This window comes from Octopus bimaculoides, chromosome 25 (genome assembly GCF_001194135.2).
Source record: "Octopus bimaculoides isolate UCB-OBI-ISO-001 chromosome 25, ASM119413v2, whole genome shotgun sequence".
NCBI classification, from domain to species: Eukaryota; Metazoa; Mollusca; class Cephalopoda; order Octopoda; family Octopodidae; genus Octopus; species Octopus bimaculoides.
The window spans coordinates 7,795,733-7,811,023 of NC_069005.1; the positions used below are offsets into that span (position 1 = coordinate 7,795,733).

At 36.0% G+C, this 15,291-nt stretch overlaps 1 protein-coding gene across 1 annotated transcript in view; it reads right to left on the bottom strand.

The window, feature by feature from the left end:
• The window catches only part of LOC106881788 (RING finger protein unkempt), an 83,771-nt gene extending 76,018 nt beyond the window's left edge, over positions 1-7,753 (bottom strand). Inside the window, exons 1-2 of the mRNA XM_052976821.1 lie at positions 6,697-7,753; positions 6,374-6,583 (exon numbers count right to left, since the gene is read on the bottom strand). Of these exons, the coding sequence (XP_052832781.1) occupies positions 6,374-6,583; positions 6,697-6,794 (308 nt within the window). The 5' untranslated portion in view covers positions 6,795-7,753. The remainder of the gene's footprint in view (positions 1-6,373; positions 6,584-6,696) is intronic.
• Between the last annotated feature and the right edge of the window lie 7,538 nt (positions 7,754-15,291).

Below are 15,291 nucleotides of genomic sequence, written 5' to 3' on the forward strand. Positions count from 1 at the left end.
CGCCAACCACTCCGAGCGTGTAGTGGGTGCTTTTACGTGCCACCAGCACGCATCAGAATTATATTCATATAGTATAATAATATAATTCAACATCCTGCATTTCAAAATGAAAAACAAAAAGATGATAATGATGTCACATCAGTTGTGCCCAACCCATGTCAACATGGAATATGAATACTAAATGAGTATGATATATATATCAAATACAATAAAAACAAAGTTTAGTAAATATGGAGAAAGAGAGTGCCTTAACGTTTCAAACATCACTCCTTCATCAAAAGAGGAGGGAAGGAGAAAGAGAAAATTGGGATAGTGAAAAAAGGAAACGGTGAGTGTATATAGGTGGAAAAAAGAAGGACGGATTCAAGAGAAAGGCAAAGAGTTATAAATCAGAAGAAATACCGTTCTGTGTATATGGTTGAGGGGGGAGGAGAAGTGAGCAGATGTGTAGTTGCGTGTAGAAGAGTTCTAAAGCTTGCATAAGGGCGGTGGGGAGTAGAGTGCGTTGGACTAAAAACGAAGGAGCTTTTGTAACCAATATATTTTTACAGTCTCGAAATAATAAGAACTTTTGTCGACAATTTACTTCATCAAAGCCTATTGCCTATCCTGAGTATTTACGTGCCTGACGAAATGTTTTTCTTATTTCCAACCTTTCAAATGGAACTACCGCCTTTTTTTTTTTTTTTTAAGTGACATTCACTGCCTACACAACGTAATTTGTTACAAAAATATTTCAACATTCCTATTCTTAGTTCCATTCATGAAATATTTACGTCTTAAAATTCATTTCATACCGAAGCCTGTCAGCGTATCACAAATAAAAGACTGCATTTTTTTTTTTTTTTTTTACTACCTCTTATATTCCGTGCAGTTATATTCAATGAGAAATATTGGTTTCAAATCTTGGTACATGGCCCAACAATTTCGCGGGAGGGAATAAGTCTAATTTATCGACCCCTGTACTTAACTGGTATTTATTTCATTGACTCGAAAAGGATGAAAGGCAAAGTCGACATCGACGGAATTTGAATTAAGAACGTAAAGACAGACGAATTCAATGAGAAATATTAAAATAAATAAAAAGATTTATAATGTGTGTGTGTGTGTGTGTATACACACATTTTATATGCCTGACGAAATGTCTTTTGTATATCCAACCTTTCAAATGGAACTATCGCTGTGTATGTGTGCACATATATATATATATATATGTTTCTAGGTGTAAGTCTATGAAATAAAAGTGCTTTTAACCGTCAAAACAAAGAGAAAGGGGTGGCTTTGGGTGGAATTTAATCTTGCGAATCATGGCACACACATCCATATATGTAAAGTCAATTATAACTATGTATGTGTGTGTGTGTAAGACATCAAAATCACTGGTCTTCCATCATTTTATATTAGCATCTTGTGTGTCTATATACACCAGGTAATAGGCAACCATTTTCGAGAAGCAGGCAGCACAACTTAAAAAAGAAAATTAAATTAAAAGGTAATTTTTCGTTAGGTGTGCCATTCTGAAGTTCCCGCGGGCCACAAATTGCCCATGACTGGTATGCACACACAGACAAGCAAAGAGTGATGCATCTCCTGAGAATGTATGTGTATATTAAGTTTCAAAGTTTGTTCACAATCTAGATAGTAAAAAAAAATTCCGAACAGTAGTTTGTCCAAGTACGATATGAGTGAAGCCTAATCTCTAACAATAGTTGTATCAGATGGTGATTATTATTATTTTAACATTATTGTTGTTATTATTAACCAATAATACTAGAACGCATATTTGCAAAGAAATTTATTGCCGGCCTCAAGCAAGACTGAATTCTAAGTAGAGAGAAGGAAAGAGAAACGATTTACATATGGCGAGTAATAAGCAACCTTAAAATATAAATATTTTCGGTCGATGCATGGAAATAAATTAGATTTTTTTATTATTATTTTTTTTTTTTTTTACGAAAATTCATTTCCTCCATTTATTACAACCAAGAATATCCATTACACGGAATAATATTAAACAACTACAACGGAGACTAAAACCAAAGTAATACGCGTTTATACTGATTGTCAAATCGAAAATCTTGATTCAGACAGAAAAATATGAAAATATGGATCGGCGAGACAAAAATGAAACGAAGAATTCGGTCATTTTTACACAAGAGGAAATAATTCGTTTATGAATTTAAAAAGCAAAAAAATCGTTGTTTGTAGTCGTTAAACACCAGAATAGCTTGATGATCGAACAAAACATATAACTAAAGGATTTCTTGTCGTGACCATCTCGTCTAAGATTGATTACATTCTTCGATGCACCCCCTTCCCCCATTTATTCTGTTTTACTTATTTATTTTGCAAGACGGAAAAGTGTAAAATGAGTGAGAATTTGGCTGCTGTTTCTATACAGTAGGTCTAGTGACTGCATACAGCAGTTTATCGATAAAAAAAAAGAAAGTATAACAAGCAGATGGGGAAATAATAGTTTAAAACAATGACTGTTAGAAAACGAAATTAAATGTGAGAGACAGGCAGGCAGACAGACGAAGAGAGAGGGTGGGAACAAAACTAGGCAGGATGTAATTTATTCAACCGCCAAATCTGACGAGAATCGAATACTACGGGTGGATCGCAAAACATTGAATGCTTATCGAATAGGATCCTTGATATTAAAGATAGCATGCAATTTTAAAAGGGGTTCGGATATGGTCTCGGGCGCTTTTTATTTTTTTTTTTTTACCCCCTTCGTTCCGCGTGTTTAAAGTAGCCATGTTTATTGTTTATCAACAAAACCCGAAAGAGGCTCATCTGCCGTTCACAAGAATCGGTTTCATTATGCCGTGTTGGAGCAACTGTCAACAGGATCGAAAGGTCCCTGTCCCTCCCCGCCAAACACCATCGATAGGTACGACCGAAAAAAAAAAACTTTGATGTTCGCAGAGGGAAAAAAATAGGAGATTGGAAAAACCCACGTTTAGATTACAACAAAAAAGAATAATCATATATAGATATATATGTATGTGGGTATATGAAATGGAAAGTGAAAAGTGATTTGAATATAGGTCAAGGTCGCAGGTTAAAGTGACATAAACACTGTGCTTTTTAGCTTGTCAGAGAAAATGAAAAGCTAAACAAAATTGAAAACTTGGCATATTCTAGAGATTTCTTTCTGGTTTTGATTTCTTTTTTTCTGCGTAGAAAGGAATTTTTTTTCTTAGCTATTTCGTTCCAAGTATATACATATATAAATTAAAAATCTAGTATTTGGGGTACAGAGAACAAAATAATAACCTAATAATAATTAAAATAATAATAGTAATTCCAAAAATATGAAAAAAAAAAATGGAAACGAAAGAAAAGCAGACAAAAATTCTTTGATGCCTAATGGATTCAAAACAAACCATCAACCAACGAAACAGCCTCTTCTTTTCTACGCGAGCATTCGACATGCCAGAAATAGTAGCCAAATACCTCATACGCTACTTTTTTTTTTTTTTGCTTTTCTTTTAGAGGGGGTGGAGAAAACATATGGCAGATGTATCCTAAGATATCCCTAAAACCGAAATAGTCACGACTGCAATGCCACTGATCATAGGTCAGTTGGGGTCAAACAACGATAAATCACAAAAACTAGGAACACATATCGACAAAAAAAGAAAAAAAAGAAACTCAGTGAAAAAAAAAAACGGAGGATGAGAATGATGATGAAAGCATGTTTAGATTAAGAACAGTTTTAATACTTTCATATTTTCCTAATTATCACACACACGACTCACACCGTCGTAAAAACTAAACTTATGAGCAAAATTACCTTAAAAAAAAAATTCACAGCAGATAATTTTTATCTTAAACTTAGTGCTTGAGGAAAACCAAATTTAAAAAATTAAATCAAAAAGAAAATAGGAAAAACATATACTGAGTTTGAGAAATTAAATATAACAAGCTTAAGCACTCGAACACGGATAGAGAGAACTACATTTCTACGAGTATGCCAGTATGGTAAAGCAGACGTAAAAACAAACGAATTCCATATGTGTGCGCGTGTGTGTATACATTTCAAAGGATCCGGCTCTTTGTCGCGTGAACGAATGCACGGCACAAAAGCAAAGAACTCATTGAGTTGCAACTAAACGAACCCACAGCTTCGAAAGAACAGAGTAAATAAAACTCACAAACTCTACTACACATATTAGGAGCTTTTCTTCTATTTTTGTCCATATACTCCGAACGAAATCTCCATGTCACACCACATACATGCGCGTTTATTTACATAGAAAAAGAGTACTCAATACGCGTAATACAATTTATTCATTCAAGATCCTATGGGGATTCGTTCGTGACACAGCGCGACCAACAGAAGGAATAATAGCGACGTGGTGAATCTTTAGCATCTTATATGAGAGAGAGAAAGAGAGAGATCTGGCAGAGTGGCTAAATCGTCAGTTTAAATACATCTATGAAATCTACACCATATATTATTAATATCTTCGTTCATTTACAAACTGTAACAAACACATTGTATGTGTGTGTGTGTGTGTGCATATATATATATATATATATATATATATATATATATATATATATATAACTGGCACATGTGTATGTCTGTGTAGCAAAGCTTGTAAAAAAATAAAAATAAAAAACATGGTACGGAGCACAGTGGGAAGAATTATATCTCTTCCGGGATTCAGTTATAGAAGATGGATGTGTGTAAAATATAAATGATAATTTCTAAACTAGACACACACACACACTTGCTCTTTAAGGGAGTAGGGTAGATTATCGATGATTTAATTTAAATCCCGCCTGTACCACCACCGCCACTACACTGTGTTTGTACTTCTAATTCATCAACGAACTCCTGAAATAAGCTTTGAGATGAAAGGTGAAGTTGATCCCGGGTGATTTCAATTTAAAAAAGGGTAAAGGGATGCAATTAAATGACGTAAAAAGGGTGTTTTGCTCAGTCCTCCACTGATATAATACCACAGAGCATCCTCATTGAATAATAATAAATAATTTCTAAGCTAGGAACAAGGCCCCAGATTCTTTTTTAGGATAGGGATAGAGTGGATGAAGTTGATTATATCGGGTCGCCAACACTCGACTGGTACTTTATTTTAACGACTCCCGTGGAAAAGATGCAAGGCAAAGTTTTCAACTCTGACAGTATTTGAATGGATATTATATTACTAATAGTTATAAATAATGATTTTATATAATATTGGTATATAAAACTATAGAAATTCGAGTCGATTTATTTTATTGCTCCCCAAACTTATCTAAAAAGATATTAAAACCTGGGCGGGATTCGAAGATGTAAATAACACAAATAATATTTCAAACATTGTTTTGGTGGAGGAATGAAATATTTAGTCGATTAAAACGACCCCTTCTCTCTCTTTGATACTCGTCTGGTACTCTATTTTACCACCCATCTCTTGAAAACATTTTAAAATATGCAAAACTGAACTAGAACGGATTGAAACGGGAAAGATCTAAATAAGGATCATGAATAGTTCAAACACAAGAATTTTTGTTGTTTTTTTTTTGTTTTTTTGTTTTTCACGGGATGAGGTGTATTGTGATTTAAATCAGGGTTTAGACCCTCGCAGTATTCGATAATGTACTTTATTTGATCGATTCTCTGAGCTGGGAACGTTGAAAAGTCAGAATCTAGCCTAACCGAGCGCGATTGGAATGGAAAGATGTAAATAACACAACTGCCATGTGTCCGCCATTTTTGTTTACAACATGTCAAAAAAGAAGACGAAGAGGAACAGCAGCGGCAGCAGAGCACCAGCTACACCAACAGATCGCTGAAGAGAACCAACGAAACACAGAGAGACAGAAATGGTCACTGAACATATAAATATACGTGTAATGTGTGTATCATAAATGGCTAAACAGGATTAATTACAAATTCTGAAGCACACACATACATACATACAGACACACACACACGCAAATAATAACAACAGATCGTTGAAGTGACCAGAGTTAGCGAGAGACAGGCATAGAGAAACTATGTAGCTTGTACAAGATATATATGCATTTGTGTGTATAATAAACGGTTAATCGGAGTGAATTACAAGTTGATGGAAACATAGGAACGCACAAATAATAACAAAACAAAACAAGTGCTCTTAGAGAAGTCATTAGTGAAGGATTACAAGTTAAATACCCGTATGGCAGATTTCCCACCAAAATTTGAATGACCGAAAAGATTCTAATTAGTTAGTTGGTATCTGTGTGTATTCGTGTGTCTCGGCCTGTCTTTGTGTATGTTTTTAGGTTTGTATGTGTGTTCTGAGCTGTGTGTGACTTGGATTTTGTAACGAGCAGCTGGTGAATGGATATTTTATGTCGGAGGGGTACTTACTCTTCTCCGTCTGGACAATGGCCCGAGGCCTCGTCATATTTATTACAATAGTTGTCTGGACTATAGTTAAAAGAACCGTCCCGCCGGCGGATGGGCCGGCGCCGCCGTTGATTCATGAAATGCCAGTTGAAACAAGTAAACGGCCGATGTTGGGTGCATTTATGTTGAAGAAACAGTGGGCATTGTTGTGTTCGGAACTCTTTTAGATACCTGAAAAACGCCAAACGGAAACAGCGTTAACGAAGCAAATAAACGAATCTAGCACCATTGTGCCACTGAATTTCCAAAGTGTATTACGAATACTGGATTGAAAGCCGACTTACGCATAATGTTGGGGTTTCTCCGTCTGTGCTGGGAGTACCGGAGCTTCCGACGGCATATTGTTGTCATTACTAGTCGTCTGCGCATTTCTTTCGCGCATAATGGGAAATGCCGAGAAAACGATTGGTTGAAAGAGTCACGTGACACGGGTTTCCCGGACTGCTTTGGTGTGCCATGAACACAAACGATTCATAAATAAAAAGAGAATTAAAACATTTTTTTTTTGGAGTATCAACCAAAATAAAATCGCCACGGTAGCCACTAATTTCGTCTCTAATTTATTCCACGATAATTAAATGCATTCGAGTTAAGCAATTTTTCCATATATGAAGCACAGTCGATGACAGAATTAGTTCAGATTCCACGCAATTTTTTTCTTATCCAAGACAAGAGAAGCTGAATATAGCAGAAAGATCTTAGTTAAAATGTATAGTGTCGTAGAATTAAAAGTGTCTTTCTTTCTTCGCCGAGAGAGAGAGAAAAGCGAGGGTTGGGGAGTGAAAAGAAGGAGACTGATTTTTTACAATCCTGAAAACGAATAGCAATACATATTTGGTCAAACTAAGAGGTTGAAAAAGGGTAAATGTTTCCCGCCTGTGACAGTCCACAAGCTTATCAATGCGTGGTGCTGTAGTCTCCACGATAACCAATTGATTAATAATAATGATAATGTTCTCTTCATAATAATAACAATAATAATGCCTCTGTTATCCCAAATTGGGGTTGTTTTACACATATCTTGATCAATAGGCATATTTGAAAAAAACTTCACCTCGTCACTTGATAATTACTTTCCTTTTTTAACTACATATTTGACGCATCATTTTATATAATGTTGAAATAATTTTCTTTCGGTTTTATATTTATATATATACATATATATGCGTAAATATTTTTTAAGTATATATATATATATATCAGCTGATTATCTTATTAGCTGAGTAGTTTGCTAAAAGAAAAACAAGGAAAGGCATTCTTAATTTCCTTACTTTACCGGACTGACATCAATTCTCTGTTAGCTGTGCCAACACAAGAAATAAATCTCTCTCTCTCTCTCTCTCCATCTCTCTCTCACTCTCCCTCTCTCTCTCTCTCACTCATTCATACTCATTCTCTCTTTCTTTCATTCATTCACGTTCATTCTCTATTTCAATCATTCAGGTTCATTCTCTCTCTCTCTCTCTCCTTTCCTTCCTTTCTTCCTTCTTTCCTTCCTTCCTTCCTTCCTTCTTGCTTTCCTTATCTTCCTCTTTCTCTCACGCATTCTCACTCTCCATCCTTCTCTCTCTTCTTCTTTCTCTCACTCCTTCATGCTCAATCTCTGTCTCACACCCTCTCTCTTTCTTTTCTTCCTTTCCTCCCAGTGTTCTGGAATGTCTACGCAGCTGTTTTTACCCAAACTCACAAACTGTTAAATCTTTACCCAAACTCTTTACCCAAAATCTTTACCCAAACTCACAAACTGTTAAAATCTTTACTTTAGAAAAAAAACTCAAGTTATCACAGTTTAAATACAAGGAATTGTGATGATACATGAAAGATAATAACATAACATAAAAACAAATATTCTTCCCCATCATTAATAAAAGCAACCAGAGAGAAAGTCTGCTCGTTTATGTGAATGTTTTGCTTTGCTTTCTATAACCATTTTATTCGAATTAAGACTGTAGGAAGATGATTAAATTATATTTATTTGCTCGTTCAAACTCCAAGCTTCCGGGCCTTACCAATAAACTAGACATATTTAAACTTTGCTTACATTTGCTATTTTAAGTCTACTTAAATATTCTTTACTTTCGAAAACTTTCTTCTGCCCCCGAATAATTAAACATTTTCTTTTGTAACGCAAGTTTTCATTTTATTATCACAATGCTCTAACATTCTTCGATTGTATTTTTCTTTGTAAAGAAATATTTGCGTGGAAAATATGGTGAGTGAAATAATTTTGATTTCATTTTAATACAAAAACAAATTGACTCTAGAGCCCCCAGATATAAAGAAGGAATCTGAAAGAATACTAGTTTTCCATTTTCTTCTGTAAGTTTGTTATGCACGAACGTAAGAGCCATTCTCCCTACCACCTTACAAAAAATCTAGCAGGTAATCAGGCCACGGCACCAGGCACTATACAAGTCTTGAGACTGATACTGCTTTCCAACTGTCATCAAATGTAAATACGTTAGTACAAATGTTTATATGCTTTTGTATATGTTTGAACATAAATGTATTTTATTCCATATGTGTGTGTGTGTTAGTACAAATGTGTATATGTTAGTTTTTCGATTGTGTTAGTTTTATTTATTTTTTTAATTTTAAACTGTTTAATCTGTTGGCTGTGCATACGGATTTAGATGGATATACAAATATTCCTATATAAAATGTGTCTGTGTGCATATCATCATCAGTAGCAGTAGCATTTAACGTCCGTTTCCCATGGACAGTTCAGCATGAGCTGGCAAAAGGCAGAGAACTGCACCAAATTCCAAAGCTTGCATAAGCTTGGTTTCTATGGCTGGATGCCCTTCCTAACACCAATCACTTTATAGAGTATACTGCGTGCTTTTTACATGGCACCAGCTCATGTGAGGTCACCAAATAACTCACAAACTAAGACACCCCTCAACTGACGGGAAAGGGTTATTAAGGGAAGTGGCTTTATGCCAGGTGATGAGAATTTAAAGTATGTCAGATGGACAGAAACAGGTGTCTTGCTATTGAGAGATTACCTTAGTTGGAAAAAAAAATGTTGATGGTGAAAGATGTACCAGGGCTCACCCTCAGGTTACAGAAAAATGAATATAGGGGAAATGGCATGGATGGGTAAGTTCATAGGAGTGTGAGGGAGAGAGTAGATTGATAGAGACAGAGATAGAAAGAAATGCAGAAATTGGTGAATATAGTGAGACACACTCAATGGCCAATCATGAACATCAGTTAGAGGGGTTACATAATAGAGTGGCTTTCATATTAAATAGGCAAAAACACTGTCCTGCTAGCTGGAATCTTTTCAATCTAAACTGCAGTATCCCCAAACACTTTCCATTTTCTTTATCTAAAATTCTTTGTTGTATAGGTACAGTTTTGTAACTCTAAGTTAGATGTAGTGTGCAAGAGAGAAAACTGTGCTGGTTTGGTCATGTGATGCAGATGGATGTCAACAGCTCTATAAAAACATGCTGATCACTCAAAGTGGATGGAACTCATAGAAGAGGAAGACATGGGACAAAGTATTGAAAGACAACCTCACAAACTTCCTGAGTCTAAATGCACACAAAGAGTGAATGTCTGCTCTTCTTTGCTGTCACGTTTCATGAATGAACCTTTTTTGGACCGAATAGTAACTGGTGACGAGAACTGGGTTCTCTATAAAAATGTCAAACACCGAAGTCAACCTCTGCAGAATTTGAACTCAAAATGTAAAGATGAATGAAATGCCACAAAGCATTTTGCCTGGTATGCTAACAACTCTGCCAGATAATGCTTAGATATTGGTGTCTAGTTTTGGGGAGGCTCTGCGGCATATAATATATATATATATATATATATATTCGGAAAGGATTGATGGGCTATGCTTTCGCGGTCCGTATTCATACTGAAAATTGAGATCGAGTGAACTTTTGCTCGACATGTGGTTTCCGTCCACGCTGAGCTCGCCTTGGGACATATATATATAATCAAAATAAGCAACAAGGATATCTAAAGGTGGCTCTCATATTTGGATATTCTTGTTGCTTATTTTGATTTTAATCACCTTATTTTGAAACTGTATGGATAATACCATACTAAATTCTGGTGCTTAAACTTAATTACCATATTCACCTGAATCTAAATTTTATATATATATATATGTGTGTGTATGTAACTATATGTGAACTGTTGGTGATTTTTTCCTCCCTCTTCCTTTTCTTTTGGACTTTCCTATGTCTCCTGTTTCCAAAGATGAACAATGCATGAAGTTTTAAGGAAATATTTATTTTTGCCCGTTACATTATACAATTCCTTACCTTGACAGGCAGGTGATAAAATTGTAAAGATAGATGTAGATTTTTCTTGCATAGTTTGTGTTCTCATCATTGTTTAGTAGTAATTGCAGAGAGAGATAGAGTGATGTTGTAAGAGAACAGAATTAGAGCTAGTGAGAGTGTGAGAGGAAACAACTGCTTTGTTGGAGAGATACCATAGTTGTTCTAGCTGGTCAGCCAGACTCCGTTCTCCCTGAGTTGTCACCAAAGTGACTAACTCATTGAGTTGTCACCAAGTGACCACTGATTTTTGCTTGGGGGTTCTTGCTTTTATAACTATCCACAAGGATAGACATATCATTGAGAACAATAGATTTAGTTGTTGGTCTTGTTATCTTAATTCTAGCTTTTGGTGAAATAGAAGAGGTTAGAAAGAGTCAAGTGGTGAAGACATTATTTTGGCCTAGCTAAGGCAATCTGGCAAATGTAAAACTGCTGTCACAGAAAAACTATTGTTTTACCATGAGAAAAGTTCTGTTGAACTGTTAATTTAAATTTGGCTATGGTGGATTGAATCTACTTCATGCTTGCAAGATTCACTACATCACTCCCCTCACCAACAGTCTGGCCACTGACATGAAGATTGAACAAGCTTGAGAGATGGTTCCAGTGAATCAATAAGTGACCCATCTCTGAAAATTCGTCATGATTCTGCATACAAAATCAGTCATGACAAGCTTCACTTTTGATAAGTGCAAGATAGGTGCCAAGAGAATTTAACAAAATTCAGAGGAACATTCATGTGAAGATCTGACACACTTATCCAGCTACTTCAATGATGAAGGTGAAGCTTTTTTTGGAAAGAATAGTCACAGATGAAACCTGGCTCACTTTGAGCCAGAAGATAGAGTATAGAGTGGAAGCACTTGGAATCACCAATAAGAAAGATTCAACCTTCCATGGAAAAAGTGATGCTCACCATTATTTGGGATGCAAAAAAGCCAACACTGGAACATTACCTTGAAAAGGAGCCTACAGTTACTAGTGTAGGCTATAGTGAAATGCTGGCACCAAATGCCAAGGTCTGTTGTTAAAGCAAGTATTATTGTCATACAACAATGCATGCCCACATGTAGCTGGCAATAAATGAAAAATTGGGTTTTGAGTTGCTGGGACACTCTCCATACAGTCCAAGTTGCACCCCTTCCAAATATCACTTCTTTGGATCATTCAAACATCCTTTACAAGATTGTCAATAGGCTATGGATGAAGTACAAGAAGCGGTGCATAAATGGCTGCATGACCAGCTGAAAAACCTTCTCCAATGGAATAAGCAAGCTTGTGGACTGCTGGAAAGAGTTGCATTGAAAAGCAAGGAGACTATTGAAAAATGGTGTAATTGTTCAACCCCTTTTGTTTTAATGAATTACAAAAACAAGAGTGTATATGATTTTTTTTATTCACCCTTGAATTATATGTATATAGATATATATATATACACATACATCTTGGAGTTATACTAAGTTGTTGACACTGAAACAATTACATCATAGAAGAGGCATTTTAATCATTGAAGAACAGACAAAAGCCATTACATTCACTTGTTTCTTAATGCTATTTACTATGAGGTGTCAAAAGTAACGTTGGATATCTGCAGCTTAGTCACAGACTTAATGCTGCTGTATTTGTTAAAAAGACACACACAAATGCAAACACATGTGTGTATGTACACGTATACATACACACACACGCATGCTTACATACATGCATATCCATGTATACATGTATGTAGCTCCATTTTCACAGATAATTGTCATCTCCTTGTTCTTCCTCATCAGTATTTCTGACTTTACCCCCATGACCTCTCAGATGAATATTCAGTTCCATTGCACATCTATACAATTTGGAGCATAGGTGACAGGCAAAAACTATAACTTCCTGTGTGCTTCCAACTAGAGAGGTCTGCACACTTCACTCTCTTCTATCACCAGCATTCTTTTGACCCATCAGTCTCAATATGTTCACCTTTGTCGGTCAGTGTTGCCTTTTTTGTCATGCCCCATAGGAAGATAATATCTGGAAGACATTCTCTTGTAGTTGGAAATGATGTAGTAGATGTCTTCAGTCTTAATCTTGCACAACCTACACTTGTTGTCTATTAATGTTTTCTGCTTTTTATGCTGCAGGAACTTGGTGGGGATCTATTGTTTTTGGATTACGTGTATGTAGCCATCAAAGCCTTATGTCATAAACTTGTCAGCACTCCATATCAAGCCTTTGACATCCTTAATCTCTTCTATAGTTTCTGCTTTATATACCAAGTACACATATACTTTCTTATCAATGAACTGCTCCATTTTTTATTCTGTTGTTCTTATGAATAGATTTTACCAATGCTCCTTAGTAGGGAGATTTGTATTAGCTCTTATTTCATACTTTTCCTCGTGTGTATGTGAAGGTGCATGGCTCAGTGGTTAGAGCGTCGAACTTACGATCGTGAGGTTGTGAGCTTGAATCCTGGACCGGGCTGCGTGTTGTGTTCTTGAGCAAGACACTTTATTTCACGTTGCTCCAGTTCACTCAGCTGTAGAAATGAGTTGCAGCATCATTGGTGCCAAGCTGTATCGGCCTTTGCCTTCTTCCTTGGATAACATCCATGGTGTGGAGAGGGGAGGCTGGTATGCATGGGTGACTGCTGGTCTTCCACAAACAACCTTTCCCGGACTTGTGCCTCAGAGGGTAACTTTCTAGGTGCAATCCCATGGTCATTCATGACCGAAGGGGGTCTATGTGTGTGTGTGTGTGTATGTATGTACACATGACTATATGGATAGATGTAATTTCTATACATGTATGTATGTGTATATATATGTGTATATATATATATATATATATATATATATATATATATATTCAGCTATTTGTGTTATTACATGCGTACATATGTATGTATGTGTGTGTGTATGTAATAACACAAATAACTGAATTTCTATATTTCAAAGTAGCTATTTGCTGTTATAGATAGTTTTGTACACTTTTACTGTTAACAATTTTGCCAGTAGAACTTTTAGTAAATGTAACTGGTTTGTCTCCAGAAGCTATTTTTTCAACAGCTTAATTCCCTAATAGTTGCAATCTTTGATACAGAACATAAAAGTATGACTTGAAATTTTCAATGTGCTACCCTCATCTCCTGAGGATTCGCACATTTATTAAACAGTGGCAGTTTGACTTTGCAGAGTGTAAAACTTTGTGGATGGATGATGGTTTTGCAATTTCTTGCTAAACAAATTGCACAGAAGATTTGTTTATAGTGATCAAAATATTTGTTATAGACATTATCTTATTCCCTCCATCAAATCAACATTGCCTGTACAGGTGCATGGTGTGCCATAAATCAGCTGTCAAAGTGACTGCAGATGAATGTGAGATGAAGGGTTTTGTTCAAGAACACAATGCACTGCATGGTCTGGGAATTGAAACCATGATTTTATAATCATGAGTGCAACACTCTAACCACTAGGCCACATGCTTTCACATTAATACATTAATCTCTATTCTTGTAAGCAGTTGTATGTATGTAGTGTAAACAATATTATAGTCTTATCAAAAGTGTAAGAATGAAAGTGAAACAGTATTATACCACTGAAAAAGAAATTGGAAGTCAAAAGTGAAACAATAAAGAATTAAAGTGAAACAATTTTATAGTGTTATTAAAATTGAAAGAATAAAAGTGGAACGATATTATAAAGCTATGGTTTTGTTAGAAACTGCAAGAAGCCTGTCATATGTATATATAAATATATATATACACACACACATATATGTATATATATTGCATATCAGCAAAAGAGACTGTTAGAATAAGTATTAGGCTTAAAAAAATAAGTTCTGGGATCGATTTGTTTGACAAAAACCCTTCAAGGTGGTGCTCCAGTATAGCCACAGTCAAATGACTGAAACAAGTAAAAGAATAAATATAGATGTGTGTGTGTGTGATGTCATCAACCGCACTATCAGATGTTATACATCACTGGTCATAATGTGCTTTGCACTGTTTTAGCCATCCCACTAGCTAAGAATCCTCTCTTGTTGGAAAGCTAGTCTGTCACAGGGTCACCCATTTACAGCTAAACAGGCAGGAGCAATGTGAAATTTAAGTGTTTTGCTGAAGAACACAATTCATGCTCAGTTTGAGATTTGAACCCACAATCACAAGATCATGAGTGCAACACTCTAACCACTAGGCTATCTACCTTCACATATATTTATATATATGAATGTATGTGTGTCATTAACATTCTCGTCATCATTTAACGTTGGCTCTTGTGCAGGTGGCACGTAAAATACACCATTTTGAGCGTGGCCGTTGCCAGTACCGCCTGACTGGCCTTCGTGCCGGTGGCACGTAAAAGCACCCACTACACTCTCGGAGTGGTTGGCATTAGGAAGGGCGTCCAGCTGTAGAAACTCTACCAAATCAGATTGGAGCCTGGTGTAGCCATCTGGTTTCACCAGTCCTCAGTCAAATCGTCCAACCCATGCTAGCATGGAAAGCGGACGTTAAATGATGATGATGATGTTCCATGGTTTGGACTATTTGAGAGAATCTAATGGTCTAAGGACTGCATCGTG